Genomic DNA, 13229 nt, shown 5'->3' on the forward strand with positions numbered 1-13229 from the left:
CAGAGACAATACTGACACCAGATGAGATCCATGATGATTTAATAGGTTGTAGAATTTTATCCACCTCCTTCCTTGCCTTCACCAACAATGTGGTTCTAAGTTTTTCTGAACTTGGAGGCACATACCCAATTGGAGCCCTATCAACTAGAGCTCGACACATCTCAATAAACATAGGAGACCGTGCAACATTAAAAGAAATGAAGTTGAGATAGAAAAAGAATGCCAATGTAAGATCAACCTCATCTCGCTGCTCACGCTGAAAAATCTTGTCCATTGGACCACTATAAGTTTGGGCTGCCCTCTTTTTTGTTGGCTGAATTTCTTTTCTCCCAAATCTACTAATATTAGAATTCCTCAAGAATGGAAGAGGATCTTCATTTTTACTAGTTTTCCTGCTTGCTGCCACCACATTCACAGAGCCAGCTGCATCCTCCCTTGCCAAATCCATTCTTTCGTCCTGACTGATAGTTTTGCATGCTCCAATTCCACAAGGAAGGCCCAACAAATGGCCCCTAACTCGACAGTAAGTGCTCCTAAATTCACCCTTGCAGAAATTACAAGACCAATGCACATTCCCTCCCGGACCAGTGTTTGGCACATGCTTCTTGGTTACATACTTCCAGAGAGGGTATTTTTTTAGCTGTGCTTGTTGTCTTGCTGCAGCAGCATCATATGTTAATGTTGGCTGAGAAACACCTACAGCTTCACTTGAAGCACTTGGGGCACTATGACCAACAGAAGGTGAAACAGAAACTGAAACACTTGGAGTTGGAGGGCGGGGACCACGAAAAGCACTGCCCTTCCTTTGACCTCTGCCGGCTGCCTTGGATGATTGAGCCATTAATGTGAGAACTGTTATAAATTCCACACACCTTCACCTACAAAAAAAAACAATTAAAGTCACAATTAAAGTCTTGCTGTTTCTTACTGTCTGTAAATTGTCAATTTGTCACAAACCGCAATAATTATGAATTTGACACTCCTTTACACAGGTAAGAGGATGACTATTTACTATTTAGTATTGACAGTTTATAAAATATTAAAATTATATCAGTGTGTCACTGTGTTTAGATTGCTACAGATATCTCATATGGGACTATAACGGTGAAGTTATGAATACAGACAAACAAGCAGGGTTCCATGCCTTGAAGATGTCCTTAGAAGGTGGCAAGTTGGCAGCTGATCAGGATTCAAAAGTGACTAGAACAGAGTATTAATTTTTAAATTTGTAACAGTTGATAATAGATATGTGTCTTTAATTCTGTATATGCAAATGTGCTGTAGGATACAAAGTACAGAGTATTAAATTTGTAACAGTTGAAATCTGAACATTGAGCTTCAAACTCAGAGATCCAAATTGAAATTATAGGATTGTTTCTTTACTGGGTTTTATTGTTACATTTATCGTTCACTGGCATGTAACCACAACCTAATGAAATAATAAATAACGTGAGACTCGAGAGTTAGTTGATTAAGTAACCATTACTGTGTGATGGTTTATATGATGATGTAACGATAGATGATTAACTTAACAGTGTGGTAAGTTTTAGCGAGCAAATGTAACGTGAATGCTTAATTAATCTGAGAAACCTGGGGCTTCAATAGTATTGAATATCTGACCAGAAGAAGTTTGGCAAGGGTTTCTGGAATAATTTTTGGGTTTGGGTCTCTTCTTATTTTGCTTTTGCAGGTGCATTCTCTGCGGCCAAAGACAATCTATAACTGCGGCCTAACTGCAGTTCCACCTAAAGTATAAAAGAAGTTTTCGCTGGAAATTAAATTAACCTTGCGTCGTGCGAGTGGTCCTCTTCTCTCTCACACGTTCATTATACTCAGACCTTCTCTGCACAAATTACTGACTGACAGATTGTAACTAAAACTTCATCGAACTTCAGATCAGTGTGCGGCCAGGGGAGGTAAGCATACCAAAGAAGTTGGGCATCGGTTAATACTTTCTAAATTAATAATAAATATTAAATATCATTCGGCTTACTGGTTTAACGCTGGTCCTGGTTTAACGCTGGTCTTGAACGAACACTCCCGCAGCTCCACACGACACACGACAGCTCCAAACAACCGAAAAAAACCCCGGAATAGACCGACGCTGACGTTATAAACCACGTTTTTTTTCAATACGTATTCAAAAATCGAAATACGTTAGGGCAACGTATTCGATGTACCAAATACGCGTATTCCAAATTTATGACACGAAGGGAAAACGTAGAATACGTATTCGATTTTTATGACACGTCAAAAATCGTATTGGACACGTATTAGGGCCGTTTTCGTGTCCAATACGTAAAATACGAGACACGGGACCCTAGGGGACGTGTCCTGTGACTTAGCCTGCAGGTACTCGCATGGGGTTCTTCATTGGTAAAGATGTTAATAGAGAATCACTTAATGGGAATTGCTTAATGATTTGTTTGGAGCTTGATGCATCATTATAGGTGGGTGCTCCTACATTAAGAACTGTGTACTATGCCTCGAGATTTGTGCACCATGTCTATGGATTTATGCCATTGCCTTGGTGTTTGTGTATTTCTTTGGGATCTGTGTACACTGTACATTGGTTCAGCCATATCTACCTACATTGAGATGCATGCCACTTCATTGGGATATGCGTCAACATGGTGGATGATGACGAGGATGCCACAACATCACTAAGGTGTCCACATCGACACTTTGTACACTTTTTCACATTTGGAGCATGCATGAGTCATGTAGACATGTATTACATGGCACATGTGGGAATCCTTCCAGAAGGGCACCATTTCTCTCTCCTTTACATGTGTGGGTTCTAGGAGTTTCTAGAAGGGGCACACCTTATCTTGGCTTTTTCTCAGATGTGGAAATTATTTGCATGAATAAAGGAGTTAACTTGGCTTTGAGGATTTAGTATGTTATTATTAATGCAAATATATGGCAGAATTGGCATTTCTGTTCCAGTGGATGAGTCTATGATGAATACACATATATTAAAGGATCTGCTAGTGAATGTAATAATACCACTGGTTAACCCATAGCTTGGATTTGAAAAATCTGGTCACTAGTTGGATTATGGCCCCTGTTGTTTAATGAAATAAATTTAAAACAAATACTTAAGAGTAGATTGGGCTGTTCATTCTTATCACTTCATGCTGCATTAGTTATTTTCCTGATCTGAGATATCTTGAACAGATTTCACTTTGGTTAGCTTCATTACTGTGATCTATTGACTTCTTGTCCTTAGGTATTGATATCTGAGGCAATAATTTACAACAACATGAAATGATGGTATCCCAATGTCATTTCAAGCATGAAGGTAGATCTCTGAATGTAATGATCAGAGCTCTTTGTCACATAAACACTAATTCTGCATTCAAAGGATTAATATAATGGCTAAACTTACAATACCTTTCATTTTAGGATCAATGCTTCATCGCACAATTTCCATCATCTCAAAGTAATTCTTCTCAAACACATGGTTGGACAACAATGCTGTAACATATTGTTTTGATTCAGTGCAAGCATAAGGTTGTACTCTGGATTGGATGGTTTGAGATGTAGTTTGCATTTCCTTATGACTTGGGCTAATCTATCACTTCATTGCTAATAAGATTGGAGACTGGTGTAAAATTCACTTTTAAACTCAATTCCCTTGTAATTGCATCTTCAGAGAATGGATTGATTTGGTTGGATAGGTTCAAGGGCAAGTCAATGTTGGAAAAGTATCTAGTTTCGGTCTTCATAATTGTTGTTGTACTCATTTCAATATGTATATCTTATGTAACAAACAAAGAAAAGTTACTATCTTATATATATCTTAATATCTTATGTAACAAACAAGCAAAGAAAAAAGGAAAGTTATTATTTTAAAGCATGGGCTTCATGCTCCTTATTGATGGTCTTTTAGGTAAAAACACGTTCTTCATGCTTCTAGGGTTTGTTAGGTCATACTATTTATTGTCATGAGTCAAAAGAGTCAACATCATGTTTAGAAGACCCTTCTAGGCAAGATTTATCTTGTAAAAGAATTTATTTTGAGTCTAGAAGGTCTTGGAAACCTCCAAAGTACAAGTCAGCCCTGGCAGCGTCAAGTCGGCCTAAAGGAGGGAATTCGACCCCTTGGAAAGGCTATAAACATAGGTAGCTTCGACCTCATTTGGTACTCACTCACTCACAAGTTCGATCTCAAGAAAGGAAATTCGATCTGCCGCTGGGAAGCAAGAAGAAAGGAAGAGCCAAGGTCTAGAAGGCAAGAACAAGGAAGAAATTTGGTTTTTGGGCTCTATCTCTCTCACACGTGCGAAATCTAGGGTTTTTGTAGCTTCCAGGTAGGCTGAAGTTGCAGGTCCAAATTGCACAAGAGCAAGTTGTAGTCTCATGTTGTTGGAAGGAAGAATACTCTTTCTTGACCTCGTTGATCTTGGGAGGATCTGTGTTGCTCAAAGAAGGATCTCTTGAAGAAGCTGGATTAGGGTTTCGCTACAGGGCTGAAGTTGTAGGATGAAGCAACAAGACTAAGTTACAAGGTCAAAGCTGTGGTCGAAGTTACAGCTAGAAGCTGGTTGATATAGGATTGAGCTTTTTTAATCTGAAGGGTTGACTTGGTACTTGGAGGAGGACCTGGTCTAGGGTTTGGGTCTTTATTATCTCATTTGAAGCAGATGCGATAATAAGATAAGTGTTTTTTTTGGGCTTTTCCCCTTGGAGGGGTTTTCCCTTGGCTTGGAGCCGAATTTCTGTGTCCATTGTCTTTACTATTTTGCTCTTGATATTTGTTTGATGAAAAATATCTAATAACAAAACACAAGAAGATAAAGCAAGTTCACAAGCAAATATTAAGGTTAAGGAAAATTGGAATTAATAACTACCACATTGCATTTTCCAACAGTCAATTATTGGTTATTTGAGTCGTAGTCAATTTGGGCTAATCTACTGCCATCTGCTTGCCTGTTGTTCCTTTCGGCTCTCCTGTAGAGGTTAAGACTTTACATTCTAGGGTAGAGTTTGAGAGATAACAATGCCATTCCTGTCAGTCTTCCACTGTCGTGGTATTGGGTTTCAGGGTTTGAGAATTAAAAAAAATATTTGCTGATTATGTTTGCTTTTCTGTTGCTGTTGTCCATTTTTGTATGTGTGGAGTATGCTGCCTGCCTGTAGAATGTTTTTGGTCGTATCATCTGTCTTCATCATCCTGATTGTTTGTGTTCATGTTCATAGAAATATATATTTACTCCTGCCTCGATACTGTTTTCTAATCAAATGCTACTGGAAATAATGTTCTTGGCTGTGCCACTGTCAGATAATCAACTTGCTGTCAGTATTATAAATTCTTCAATTTAATTTGGTTTTCTAAATTTTCCATCTTGGAAACTTAATAAAATTAGCCTAGTGCCTTTTTTTTCATCTAAATTTTCCCTTTTATTGTAGAAATACAACTTTTCACTTGTCATTATTTGCTGCTATATTCCTTGGGTGTCTTTGATGTGTATAATTTTGCTTCAGTTTCAAGTATCAGTGTTATCTCTTATGCAAAAATTGGATAGTTCTAGATGTTTGTGCCAAGCTTTGTCCCAACCAATGTGGAAAAAGTCGAAGTCGGGATTAATTCGGCAAGGGTCCAAAAGTTGAAAAACTCGTCAAAGTCAGGAGTTTTTTGAAAAAGTCGGCAAAAAGTCGCAAAATTAAAAAAAAAAACACAAAATTATTCATTTTTTATTTTTATTTTTTTAACATCTAGAGTATCCACAACATCAAATAAATGCATTTCCACATAAACATGTAAAGTAAGCTAATATATAATATGTATATGAAGTCTAGTGCTACATCACATATCAAAATAGTGAATCAACTCCTAAATTTTGAGTCCTGTCTGATGAGTCTCAACTCTCAAGAGTCAAAATATCAACAAAAAATATAATAAATGTATATCATGAGTCATCTAAAAGTCATCAAGTAATCAGTCACTGAGATCCTCTTCCCCTTTTAATTTTTGTTTCCACTAATTGTATTAAGAAATAAGTCATGCATTTATTCAGTAGATTGTAATCTGCTTGGGTAATAAGGTGTCAGGTGGTAGGTCCAATGAAAATAAACAGTGAGTATCACAGTAGATGTGAAAATTAACACTTGGTGACTCCAAGCTGCTTATTTTCTGAGAAAACAGTAGATGTCAGATTACTAACCTAGTCTTGGCATCTATTATTCAAAAACTCTTGGAGGTAAAATCCACTTATGATACATAACCTTTCCCCACATTTACAAGGAGTTCACCACTAAAGAAGATTCTCTTTCAAAACGTGCTCTCATTGCAGGAAGGATCTTTTATGTCACAAGATTTCACAAGTACTTTGTTCCTGTTTGAAAATGGGTTCTTTTTTGAGGCACTGGTTTTGTTTTTTTGGACAGGTTGTTGTTATTTGATCTTCATGACCTCCTCTTTGTTGTTTCTTCTGGAAGCATTCAACAACTATAACAATGTTTTTGATGGTGTGGGGTTCTTTCTACTGAAGACTGTTGTATGTCTGTCCTTTTGGTACTTTTGTAATCTTTTGAAGGGGCAGTGATTGTTAAGAGTCTGGATCACTGAAAGCCTGGAGGCTTAGCCAATGTATACTTTACTTTCTAACTAGAAATATGAAGTATAAAGATTTGTTTTTCCTTGGAAAACAAAAACATATCTTAACCTCAAAACTAACAGATTACAAATGAGACTACTATGCTCGCAAGAAGTATGACAAACAATACAATGCAATAACTTGAAAATGCATGGATGGAAGCTTCAATTTACAATTTTTTCACCTTTGCGGCCTCTTTATCCGTGGCCTGGGAAGGGAGGGAGACTTTTTGGGTCGACTACCGATTAAATCGGGAGTATAAGGAAAAAATCGCGATTTTTTCCTTTGTGAAAAAGTCGCCAAAAAGTCGGGGGATTAAATCGTTTAGTTCAAAAAATCGTGTTTTTAGGATTAAATCGGGATTTTTTGCAGACTTTTTCCACACTGGTCCCAACACAATTCTTTGGTGTCTTTGGATCAGGTGGTTGCTCTAATACCATTGTTAGAAATAATTGGCTCAGATGTGTCAGAGGAATCAATGATGTATTTAATCCATATTAATCACATTGATGACTACATATATACATAGAAGGAGAAGCCATGTTAGCCTAAGGGGTTAGATCAACCGGTTGTGGCCAATGTTGTTAGGCATTTGGCTAGTTCTGGGCGTTGAGTCCCCCAGGGTGGGGTGTACTAGACCATGGTCATGTGTTTACTAGGTATTCTATCTATGAATACGGGGAAGCATCACTTGGGTTTCCCCATGAGGTTTTTCTTGGAAAGAAAAAAAAAGGGAAGTTAAGCTATGTTCTGTTTTCCTGTACGGCATGACTCATGTCTTCTTACATCATAGTCATCTTGTCCTAACATATCATAGCATTGCCCTATACCCTATTATATCACTAACTATATACCTTAATCCTTATTTCCTCCTAGGATCTATATCTTACAAAATAGACACTACATTATTTTGTCTAATAATATTTGCAATGAGATTTTATTCCAGTATTTTACCTTATGAAATGTGCCAAAAACAGACATTTTGACAGCAGGGCCTTGCTCCACTAGTAATATTATGAATTATAAGTCATCTGTCAGAGATCCATTCTCATTATTGTTTTGCTGCACCTAATTGGCACTCTGATGTACAAAATGTTGAGGCTGAGTGGCAAGTCCCCAGCAATTTTGGCAGAGTAGGCATCCTTCAAAACCTGACATTTAAGTTAAGGGAAGTCTGTATTATTTGGTGCAGCTCCTTGAGGTATGCTCTAAGAATAACTTCCAACAGAAAAACGATGTACATTTTATTTAACAAATGAGGGAAAAATCTACATTGATACTGATTGCCAACTTGTTCAAGTTATTTAATGAGGATAAGCAGTGAAACATATGATATGACTAAGCATTCCATTATATTGTATGATTTCATGCACATAAATGTTAACTTCCATAACTTTTGTTAATTATCATTTGCATGTGCTTTTTAATTTTATCCAAATCTTCCTTGTTTTCATGCATCATGATTACAGTGGAAAATGTATTACATAAATGAGATCACTATTTATGACCTGTTATAGTCTTTGTATATAAGAAAGACTGGTGAATGCCATCCCTTTTTCTGGAAATTAAATATCATCATGCATATGACTTGCTGTACGTTTTGACTTTTGGAAGTTACTTTAGTTCAGAGATATTTTAGATGATTCTGCCAGTGCTTGAAGTGTGATTGATATCAACGACTAGTACTTATTTTGCATTGGTTTTATTGGGTAACTATCTGATTTTCAGATGCTAGAGACTAGAAGGTGGTTGCTTTTGCAGTGAGATTGATCTTTCTTTTTAATATGATATCATGTTTGTGTTGGTCTTTGCCTTGATTTTATGTTACAGTAGTGTCTGTGCATCTTTCTATTACTTGAAGAGAAGATCTTACTTATTTCCATGGTTGTGATGAAATCAGCTTGACACACTGGATCCACCAGAGGACTGTTTTCGCATTCGGATGGTGATAACTTGTCTTCAGACATGTGGTCACTTCTTTGATAGAGGTTCTTCTAAACGGAGGCTTGATAAGTTTCTGGTCTTTTTTCAAAGATATATTCTTAGCAAAGGGGCCATAGCCCTGGATATTGAGTTTGATCTCCAGGTTGGTTTTAACTTCAACTCTCTAGTTAAGGGATTTCTCTTTGTCAATCAAGAATCTTACATACAATAATCTCCTTAATTCCTGCAATATTAGGATATTCATTATAGTATTTATGTATTAGTCTAAATAATTTTTGTCTGCCTCCGAATTGCCTAGAAATGCATCACCATTTTGCTAAATTTAAATAGATTCTTCAATTGTAGAATTCTCCAATCGAACTGCTTCCCAGGATGAGTCCATTGCTACATTAAATTCTCAATAGCCACTTTTTCAGGAAGAACAGTATACTTAGTGTTCTCTTTATAGCTTTTGTTTAAATAGTTATATCTTTCAGCAGATCCTGCCATATATTTCCTGCTTCTCTGAAATGCCAGAAAATGGGACTTGTTAATTAGCTGGAAAAATTGCACAGTAAGCTGGGACTCTTGAGCAACCTGAAAGCCCTTGTGCTGTGCATAGTGCTTCAAGTGAAAGTTATATCTAGCAAAATTGATGTAGCACCAGAACCTCTCTCCAATCTTGTGGATATGTACCCTGCATTTCCCTATTCCCATGGACTTGGGGACAGAAGGGGGCATGCCTAATGTCCTGGGGGCTTCTCCCACATACACTCAACATTTTTCCTAAAACTGGGTAGGCTTAGTCCCTTGATGGTTTCTGGGCCATATCTATTCTTGGCATCCATTTTTAATTTTCAAAACTGTTGCTCATGTGGCATCGTTTCTCCAAGTCACTCGCTGTTTTGAAACTTAGGCCATGAAAAGTATTATCTATGCAACGTGTGGTGATATACTATGCGATAAACTTTTGTAATGGGCGATAATCACAACAGAAGAAGCTTATTATAATCACAAGAGAAAAGCCATATATATATATATATATATATATATATATATATATCATATGGTTTTCACATTAGCTCCCCCCACCAGACATTTTGCAAATTAATTTGGTACCAAGTGAGGGTGGGGGTATTATATGGTTTGGAAATGTGCAATGCATATTAACTTCCCCCACCATATGGTTTGCAAATTAACTCTTTCCACCCCCACCCTCACCCTCATGAATGCCATAGAAGACAAAACATACAGTTCTGTCCAGAATCAAGGACAATTAAAAAATAAAAAATGACCAATGTAATAATAAGCAGTATAAACAGTTTTATAGACATAACTGATTTCAGGTCTACGTTCAGGTTTAAAATCAACGTTGATTTATCATTGTGTCTAAAATGATTATCTCTCGGTTGAAAATATTATTGTATTGCACATTAACTCCCTATGGTTTGCACATTAGCTCCCCTCACCATGTGGTTTGGAAATTAACTTGCCGACCCCCACCCTCATGAATGCCATAGAAGACAAAACATACAGTTCCGTCCAGAATCAAGGACAATTAAAAAATTCAAAATGACCAATGTAATAATATGCAGTAAAAACAGGTTGATAGACTGATTTCAGGTCTACGTTCAGTTTTAAAATCAACGTTGATTTATAATTTCGTCTAAAATGATTATCTCTCAATTGGAAGTATTATTGTATTGCACATTGACTCCCTATGGTTTGCATGTTAACTCCCCCCACCATATGGTTTGCAAATTAACTCCCTGACCCCCATCCTCATGAATGCCATAGAAGACAAAAGTCACAAATCATACAGTTCGCCCAGAATCAAGGTCAGTTAAAAAATAAAAAATGACCAATATAATAATATGCAATATAAACAGGTTGATAGACATGACTCATTTCAGGTCTTCGTTCAGGTTTAAAATCAACGTTGATTTATCGTTTTGTGTCTATAATGATTACCTCTCAGGTGTAAGTATTATTGTACGTTTACATTGACATTCATTGCACAGTGTAGATAGCAGGTTTTATATGGTCAAAATTCTAAATTCCTCTTTCATATTGCGTAAAATAAATTTCTTGGGTTTGGAAAATTATCTATATAATTTTTTCCTTGCCTATGTCAAACTGTTCGGCTCACTTTGTTTTTGCGGTGTATTTTTTGCTTAAGCAACCTTTATAGTTTAGCTTGAGCCTCTACAATTTTGGAATAGTTGAATTTGGCAATTGTTTCTGTACTTTTGGGGCAGCCGATATTGGATTATGCAAAATTGTTGTTGATACCAGTGTTGTTGTTGTTGTTCTTCTCAGGACCTTTTTGCTGATTTGCGGCCAAAAATGATTCGATATTCATCTATTGAGGAAGCAGATGCTGTTATAAATGAGTTGGAAGAGCAGGAGCGTAATGTGTTTTCTGAAAAGATGGGCAGTGAAAAACATTCTGACACAGAAGGAGGCAAACCTGTTTCACATTCTGTTGGTCCCGTTGTAGGTAATGGACAAACAGCAGTGAATGGGATGGAGGAAAATGGTACGGGGCTTGATGATGGAGAGAGTGAAAGTGAATTAGAAAGCAGTAGCTTGGAGCCTGATGGCCATGAAGATGAGGAAGACTTGGATGAAGACAAGTATGTGGATCATGATGATGAAGGTGATGATGAAAACGAAGATGAAGATGGTGGAGAACCTGTGGCCTCTGAAGAGGAAGAAAATGTGCAGGTAAGACAGAAGAAACTAATGGATGTTGATCCAGTGGAACAAGCTGAATTTGAGCGCGAGTTAAGGGCTGTTATGCAGGAGAGTTTAGATTCTCGCAAATTAGAACTGCGGGCACGTCCTATGCTAAACATGGCAATTCCCATGAATCTTTTTGAAGGATCCAAAGAGCAGAGCAGAACTGAGATAGAAAGTGGAGATGAGGTTGTAGACGAAGAAAACAGTGAAAACAGTGTCTCTTTTCGAGTTCTTGTGAAGAAAGGTAACAAGCAACAAACCAAGCAATTGAATATTCCAAGGGGATGCTCTCTTGTGCAAAGTACAAAACAAAAAGAAGCTGCTGAACTTGAAGAGAAACAGGACATCAAGAGACTGGTTCTCGAATACAATGAGCGGGAGGAAGAGGATTTATCCACTGGTGCAGCACAGCCAATTAATTGGTCCCCAGCAAATTCAGGTATCTCAAATAGAATGCCAAGTGGCCGGGGAGGATGGGAAGGTTCTGGACGACCGCCCGGTGCACGTCAAAGGAATCATCCCATAGGTGCTAGCCATGGCCGACGGAGATAGTGTGTTACTAAAATCATTTCTGTTATATCTTGGTTCTCTCGATGGCTGTGTGGGATTGTTCCTCCTTGATGTCTCTCATATAACTGAAGCGAAGAAATGGTTGTGATGCTGTGAGAGGTATCCCAATTTGAACGGTGTTATTAATTATATGATGTTGAAGCATGGATGCTTCTACAACTGTACTCTGTGATTGTACGATACAGTGAGATAACTGCTGTTGCTTTTAACAGACGTCTTTCTTAAGGTCTTATGTGAGTTTCAGTGCAGATGCGGGAACTGTGAACATGGTGCAAGTCAAGACTTTCATTTCTAAAATATGGACAGTAATGTTGGTGTCTTGGTGTCTGGGAGAAAAATAGTTTTACAGTTGTATTGCACAACTACAGCACTCGGTCATAATTTTCAACAGAAACAGGACTTGGCTCGACATTTTAATGTATGATGTATTTATACTTACGTAGCTGTTCCGTATGTGGCATTCAAGTCATTATCAATTTTTGTACCCTTCGGAGGTGGGCATGATTATATTTGAAAGAATTTGGATCTGATCTGTGAAAAAACACCTATTTCCATTTTCGGTGGAGGAAGATGGAGTTTTAAACATTTAGTTGGTTTTTATTTTCCTGTTTGTTTGTTGGATTTTCTAGTCATGAGCGATTAGTGCATGGCTTTCTTAGACAATGCTTTTTGATGCCTATTAAAATGGGAGTATCAGTGTATATGTTGAATCTGAATTTGCAGAGTGATAGAGGTTTATTTGGATAATATTTCGTTAACATATATTTCGTTTTAGTTGCGGAGGCTTACAGTTTTCACTCTCCTGTCTAGTTATGCCTTAAAATTTCATATAAACTTGTGCTGCAGCCTACTGTGAGAGGACATGATTTGATATTGCATTACTGAATGGTCTTAGGTTCATTGCGCAGTTGGCCAAACATTGACTAAACTGTTCCATTCATGATGTTTTTCACAGTATGACTTTGGCCCAAACCTGGCAGCTGAAATGGTAATATTGACAAAACTGCGAGTTTATCAACTCAAAACAGTAATCTAAGCGTTTTTTATGCTCTTTTGAATCCACCCATATTGTCAAATGCATGTTGGACAACGGATTGATTGGATTCAAGGATATTTGGTTTTCCAGATCCGGCCAAGGCAACCGTAAATGGAGTGGCTTAATCGTTAGACAACGTCATTCCCCATTCATTAAATTTTCATATGAAATCTATAATTTTTTTTGTTTATCCCCAAGGTACATTAAGTTGGAGCTAATAGTTTTATTATTTTTTATGCTAATGGTTCATCAGCCGATTCTAGTCAAGTTCATAATTCTGGTTCTCACCGTTTTGGTATAAAGCAAGGTGATTGGGGATGAACTATTGAGGAGCAGGTGGACTGCAAACACCGGAC

At 37.4% G+C, this 13229-nt stretch overlaps 1 protein-coding gene across 1 annotated transcript in view; it reads left to right on the forward strand.

Moving 5' to 3' along the window:
- Positions 1 to 12443, forward strand: part of LOC149192127 (regulator of nonsense transcripts UPF2) — a 234878-nt gene extending 222435 nt beyond the window's left edge. The window contains exons 11-12 of the mRNA XM_089404492.1: positions 8503 to 8688; positions 10845 to 12443. Of these exons, the coding sequence (XP_089260618.1) occupies positions 8503 to 8688; positions 10845 to 11819 (1161 nt within the window). The 3' untranslated portion in view covers positions 11820 to 12443. The remainder of the gene's footprint in view (positions 1 to 8502; positions 8689 to 10844) is intronic.
- Positions 12444 to 13229: the final 786 nt, after the last annotated feature.

Source organism: Pinus tabuliformis, chromosome 2_2, assembly GCF_031772625.1.
Source record: "Pinus tabuliformis cultivar Carrire ecotype Pingquan chromosome 2_2, CPIR1, whole genome shotgun sequence".
Taxonomy (NCBI): Eukaryota; Viridiplantae; Streptophyta; class Pinopsida; order Pinales; family Pinaceae; genus Pinus; species Pinus tabuliformis.